We start from the raw sequence: 6,000 nt of genomic DNA on the forward strand, positions 1-6,000 counted from the left end.
TGCTGAATATCAGACCCCAAATATATACCTGCAGATGGCATCTCTCCCCCGAACTCCAGAACTCTACAACCAACAGACTAAACCTGCTCCTCTCAGGCACCTGGATGCCTCAGTCAGTTAAGCATCTGCCTTCAGCTCAGGTCATGATCCCAGGGTCCTGGGATCCAGTCCCATGTCAGGCTTCCTGCTCTGCAGGGAGTCTGCTTCTCCCTCTGTTCCTCTTCCCACTTGTTCTCTCTGTCTCTCAAATAAATAAGAATCTTAAAAAAAAGTAAATAAACCTATTCCTCTTATATTCTTCTCCATTTCAGTAAATGGCAACTCCATTCTTCCAAAAGCCCTGTCATGCTAGATTCTTCTTTTTCTAACCCTATAAATTCAAGCCAATCCATTAATAGTCTTGTTTGCTCGACTTTCAACATCTGTTCAGTACCTAATTTTTTATAATTACCTCCACTGCTATCACCCAGGCAAGCAACCTGGTACTACTGTATAAGTCTTGCAATCAGTCTCCCCGCTTTTTCCCTTGCCACTCACACTCTCTATTCAAAACAACAGTGATATTTTTTTAAAAAAATATTTATTTATTTATTTATTTGACAGACAGAGATCACAAGTAGGCAGAGAGGCAGGCGGGGGGTGGGGGAAGCAGGCTCCCTGCTGAGCAGGGAGCCCAATGCAGGGGCTGGATCCCAGGACCCTGAGATCATGCCCTGAGTCAAAGGCAGAGGCTTTAACCCACTGAGCCACCCAGGCACCCCAACAGTGATATTTTTAAAATGTCAGACCATGTCACTCCTCTGCTCAAAACCCAATGGCTTTCAAAATCATTCACACTGAAGCTGAATCCTTAACATGACCTGTAAGACTCTAGATTAGTACTTCTCCAATTTAAATGCATCTGAATTACCTAGGGATCTTAAAAAATTGATTTTCTGATTCAGCAGTTCTGAGTTAGAGCTTGGATTTCTGATAAGTTCCTAAATCATGATTCTAATGTTGCTAGTCTGAAGACCACACTTGGAGGAGCACGACTATAGAGGAATCTGGATCACTTCTCACCTGACCTCTTTTGCCCTAGCTTACTCCACTCCAACCAGATTGGCATTTCCCCACCTCAGATCCCCAGCACTGGCTTTTGTCTCTGCTTAGAATGCCTATGAGAATTGGCATAGTTCACTTCTTCACTTTTTTTTTTTTTTAAGATTTTATTTATTTATTTGACAGAGAGAGTGAGAGAGTGTACAAACAGGGGAAGCAGCAGAGGGAGAGGGAGATGCCGGCTCCCCATCAAGCAAGGAGCTTGATGCAGGACTTGATCCCAGGACCCTAGGATCATGACCTGAGCCAAAAGCAGATGCTTAATGACTGAGCTACCCATGCGCCCTGTGTCACATGTCTTGTTTAACTTGCTTATATTTCTCCCTGGCACTTTCAACCATCTGACAAATCCCATATTTATTTATTCCTTGTTGAGAACATTGAGAGAAAGAACTTTGTCACTTGTATGTCTTGTTCACTGTTATAGCTCCAGTACCCAGAACAGTGCCTGCCTGGTACATAGTGTATTAGTAAATACCTGTTCAACAAATTGAACAATTTGTTCTTGTAGAACTTACAGTTAGGGTTCTAGACACCAAAAGCAATGCAATTGTTATAAAAACAACAACAAAACTCTAATAGTGATTATCTATTTAAAAAATGATGCATTGGGATGCCTGGTGGCTCAGTTGGCTTTTGGCTCAGGTCAGATCCCAGGGTCCTGATAACTCGCCGGTAACAGGCTCACTGATAACACATAAATTGCCTTGTTCAGCTCTAGGTTTCAATGGATAACTGCATTGTACATACACTGTTCAGTGTTGCAGCTGTACGTGTGTGTTTGTTTGTTTGTTTGTTTGTTTTCCCCCATTACTACACTCTTGGAAACGAGATCTAGACTTTAAAAAAGTTTTACCTGAAACAGGTCAGGTCAAGTCCCACTCATTCTGAGAAAGCTACCTTCTCCTATAACCTTTAAATCCACCCGAACTTAATCTTGGCGTATGATAAGAGATAAAGATTAAAAATAAGTTTTTGTCCAAACAGTAGCCACATACACCCAGACGGTTTATTGAATAATTGAGGAAAGGAGGTCAATGTGTACATTCTTCATGTAATTCATCCCAAGCAATGCTAGGAAAAAACAGTGACTAGGAAAGACATGTTCTTTGTCCACATGGAGCTTAGTGGAGCAGACAGACAATATAATTACACGTGGGATGGTTGTTTTGAAGTGCTAGGCACAGTAGCAGCATGGGGTCTTACCTCTAAGCTGCGATGGAAGATTTCTGATGGACAATATCTCTTGCACAACATACTGATTCACCCCTCCACTTTTCAACAACTCCTCGGGGGATAAAGGCAGACGGAACTCATACAGTTGGGGAGACATCTTTCTCCCACTGGCTCACGGGGCTGGAAACCAAACAGCAAATAGGTTAGGGTTTATATCTAAGGCCTGTCTTTTTATCAGGTTCTGTTATTCCTCCCCCTTCAATATATGATGCTTATATCAAACTTCTATCAAGCTGGTAACATTACCTCAGAAGATGTGAGATCAACCCTGGACTAGAATCTAATTCTAGTTGTGACTCTGCCCCTTGGTCATGTCACATAACCCGGTGAACCGCATCTGCAAAATGGAGTTATTTATCTCTGATTATTTTACAAAGTTGCTCTGAGGACCAAATGAGTCAAGGGCTATGAAAATGTTTACAGAGCTGTAAAGTGGCGTATCAATGCATCAAGTTAGCATTATTATTTCCGTTGTTATGGACAAAGTTTAACACAGAGACCGTCTCACCCGAGGCCAGGACAGTGGGCCAGCATGGGTTAGTGGGTGTCCTCGCCCCAGAATGGGAGTATTAACATTTAATACATATTTGTTTATCATGTGTCACCTACTTGGTGGGCTACTTGAATACATCATATCTGATCTAGTTCTTCAAATACTAATATCAAGGAATGCATAGTAATATAACCCAATTTACAGATGAGGAAATTGAAGCTTAGAAAGTTAGGCGATTTGCCCTTATTCCGTAGCGGATCTGTAAAACGTACTGTTTCTACTACATCTTACCCCAAGGATATACGCACGGAACCTCCCGCCTCTACTACACGGCCTAATACCGCGTCATACTGCCCCGAGCCCAACATGCCCAGTCTCTCATTCCCCGCCGCCCATTAACACCACACCTCAGAACTCGGCCGCCGCTCCTCCGACTCAGGTCGCGAGGCGAAATGAAGGGAAAAAGACGGAGTGCACAATACGCACCAATCAGCACGGCAGCTCTCGAGCGGGCAGAGAAACCAGCCAATCCCCGGCAGCAGGAGGCAAAAACCCGCCTCAGAGCCAGGCGCCGCGCGGGCAAAGCCACAAACGTGGAGTTCAAATCTCAACGGCCGTTCGGAGGCCAATCGCGACACTCACTGCGGAAACCGGCCAATCACTCCGCAGGAGGCGGGAAGCCGGGCCGCGCTGCCGAGGGAGGGGCGGGGTCTGGATCCAGCGCCCGTTCCCCTCGCCTGGCGGCTGCCGGGTTCTCCTCCGCTTCTAACAGGGAATTGGTAGCGTCCCTGGGCTAGGGCTCACTCAGTCATCCCCCCAGGACAGGAGGCAAGTCCAAGCCGGGAGTTTAGAAGGTTTAGGCAATAGTCCACGTTCCGCCATCGCCTCTGCTATGTGACGTCCAGCAGGTCACTTCACTCGCTGAGCCTTACATTTCCTCTCCAGTAGAAAAGGGGTAATAAAAACAGCTACAGCGCAAAACTGCTGTGAGGCACAGAAAAAGGAAGCTCGGGGTTCCAGGGTCTGCACCTTCATCTCCCTCACAGTTGAGGGACAACCCAGGATAGGGAAAATTTTCTTGAAATTCAGTTCAGAGGCCTCCCAGGCAAACACAAGACGAGCGGCTCCGTGGTTCTGACGCTCCCAGACTTCTGCGGGCGAAACGGAAGCACCGGGGAGGGGCGGGGCGGGAGGTTGTCAAGGTCTCCGTACTTCCGAACAAAGAGGGCGGGGCTTATGGCTGGGGAAAGAGGAGCCGAGGCGGGATGAGGCCCAAGATGGCTCCCTCCATCTAGTGTCCTCTGACGCTAGTGCGGAAGGTCCCTGTCCTCTCTTTGAGGGCCACGTGCGACGCTGCGCTGTTGTGGGGGACAGACGAGAGCAATGGCAGGGAGCCTCTCTTTGGGGGCAGGAAGGGTCCTATGGGGCCGGGTGCCTTTAGCCTGCAGAAGCTTCTCTCTGGGTAAGTGACTGATACAGAAAAACGCCCGAGAACTGCTTGTTTTGTAAGCAGCTCACATTCATTCCATTTCTTCCCCATCCCTAGGTATTCCTAGAATGTTCCATGTAAGGCTCACCCTTCCTCCTCCCAAAGTGGTTGATCGTTGGAACGAGAAAAGGGCCATGTTCGGGGTGTATGACAACATCGGGATTCTGGGTAAGACGTGACTCCGCGGGATAGAATCTCAGAATGGCAGTTGTGCCTTAAAGACTTTTTTTGGACCAGTGTAGGAACGGTACCGTGCTCAATAGTAAGAGTAGACACGTGCGTATCTATTTACGTTGTGTACGGTGCTGTTACTTCTTAGAATACCCTTTTCACTTTACAGGCAAGGAAACTGAGGCACAGAGACATTGTGTGATTTTCCCAAAGCTAGTAAATGGCAATTTTTTTTTTTTTTTAAGATTTCACTTATTTATTTGACAGAGAGATCACAAGCAGACAGAGAGGCAGGCAGAGAGAGAGAGAGTGGCGGGGTGGAGGGGGTGGGGATCAGGCTCCCTGCTGAGCAGACAGTGCGATGATGCGATGATGCCGGGGCTACATGCCAGGACCCTGAGACCATGACCTGAGCGGAAGGCAGAGGCTTATTAACCCACTGAGCCACCCAGGCGCCCCGAGGCTGTGCTCTTGATCATGTGGTGTAATGTGTCTTGTCTATAGGTGTAGGTCAGGGAAATGGCAACTATGTGCTGAAGGCTCAGCAGGTGGAGGCTGGCTTCCTTCTTGTCTTGGAACTAATACCCTCTCTCACATTACACAGGAGACTTTGAAAGGCACCCCAAAGAACTGATCAAGGGCCCCAGATGGCTTCGAGGCTGGAAGGGGAACGAATTACAACGCTGTATCCGAAAGAAGAGAATGGTTGGAAACAGGATGTTCCTTGATGACCTGCACAACCTTAACAAGCGCATCAGTTACCTCTACAAACACTTTAATCGGCATGGAAAGTATCGGTAGAAGAGAAAGCTGGGAACTGTGGAAGAGGCACATCTGTCACCCGGAGAAGGGGAACAGTACTTTTCCTTATAAGGAAAGGAATTTGTATGCTCTCTGTAATAAAATGGGGCTTCTTTGGAATCTGTTATGCACATACTTTATTTTACTCTAGTTGAACTTTTACTCATTCGTGTAGACTATGAAGTCTGACTCACCCATAAGTCTTATAGTCTTAGGTTTGGACTTAACCACCTGCCCTTTGCAGACTAGTCATACTTACAGCTTTTAAAAAATAAAAATTAATATTTTTAAAGATTTTATTATTTATTTGACAGAGAGAGATCACAAGTAGGCAGAGAGGCAAGCAGAGAGAAAGAGAGGAGGAAGCAGGCTCCCAGCCAAGCAGAGAACCTGATGTGGGACTCGATCCCAGGACCCTGAGATCATGACCTGAGCCAAAGGCAGAGGGTTAACCCACTGAGCCACCCAGGCACCCAAAAAATAAAAATTATTGTTGGCACTTTTTGACATTTAGCCCTTCATGTACTGAAAGTGGTAATTTTTGATTGCCTCATAATTCTGTTATGTTAAATGTGTTTTTAAAAACACTTTCAGGGGCGCCTGGGTGGCTCAGTGGGTTAAAGCCTCTGCCTTCGGCTCAGGTCATGATCTCAGGGTCCTGGGATCGAGCCCCGCATCAGGCTCTCTGCTTAGCGGGGAGCCTGCTTCC

At 46.7% G+C, this 6,000-nt stretch overlaps 2 protein-coding genes across 2 annotated transcripts in view; one reads left to right on the forward strand and one right to left on the reverse strand.

Moving 5' to 3' along the window:
• The window catches only part of NCAPD2 (non-SMC condensin I complex subunit D2), a 29,811-nt gene extending 25,845 nt beyond the window's left edge, over nt 1-3,966 (reverse strand). Inside the window, exons 1-2 of the mRNA XM_080810672.1 lie at nt 3,238-3,966; nt 2,308-2,457 (exon numbers count right to left, since the gene is read on the reverse strand). Of these exons, the coding sequence (XP_080666798.1) occupies nt 2,308-2,434 (127 nt within the window). The 5' untranslated portion in view covers nt 2,435-2,457; nt 3,238-3,966. The remainder of the gene's footprint in view (nt 1-2,307; nt 2,458-3,237) is intronic.
• A 109-nt stretch (nt 3,967-4,075) lies between these two features.
• Nucleotides 4,076-5,579, forward strand: MRPL51 (mitochondrial ribosomal protein L51). Its single transcript, XM_080810673.1, has 3 exons — nt 4,076-4,292; nt 4,377-4,487; nt 5,095-5,579. Exons 1-3 carry the CDS (start codon nt 4,214-4,216, stop codon nt 5,289-5,291), a joined length of 387 nt encoding a protein of 128 aa, XP_080666799.1. The 5' UTR covers nt 4,076-4,213; the 3' UTR covers nt 5,292-5,579.
• Nucleotides 5,580-6,000: the final 421 nt, after the last annotated feature.

The sequence above is a fragment of the Martes martes genome (assembly GCF_963455335.1).
Source record: "Martes martes genome assembly, chromosome: 8".
NCBI lineage: Eukaryota > Metazoa > Chordata > Mammalia > Carnivora > Mustelidae > Martes > Martes martes.

Excerpts from the sequence above, each read along its gene's own strand:
- MRPL51 (XM_080810673.1), top strand. The coding sequence starts at position 4,214 with ATGGCAGGGAGCCTCTCTTTGGGGGCAGGAAGGGTCCTATGGGGCCGG. Across the intron at positions 4,293-4,376 it reads CTGCAGAAGCTTCTCTCTGG|GTATTCCTAGAATGTTCCAT; the intron begins GTAAGTGACTGA and ends CCCCATCCCTAG. Across the intron at positions 4,488-5,094 it reads TGACAACATCGGGATTCTGG|GAGACTTTGAAAGGCACCCC; the intron begins GTAAGACGTGAC and ends CACATTACACAG.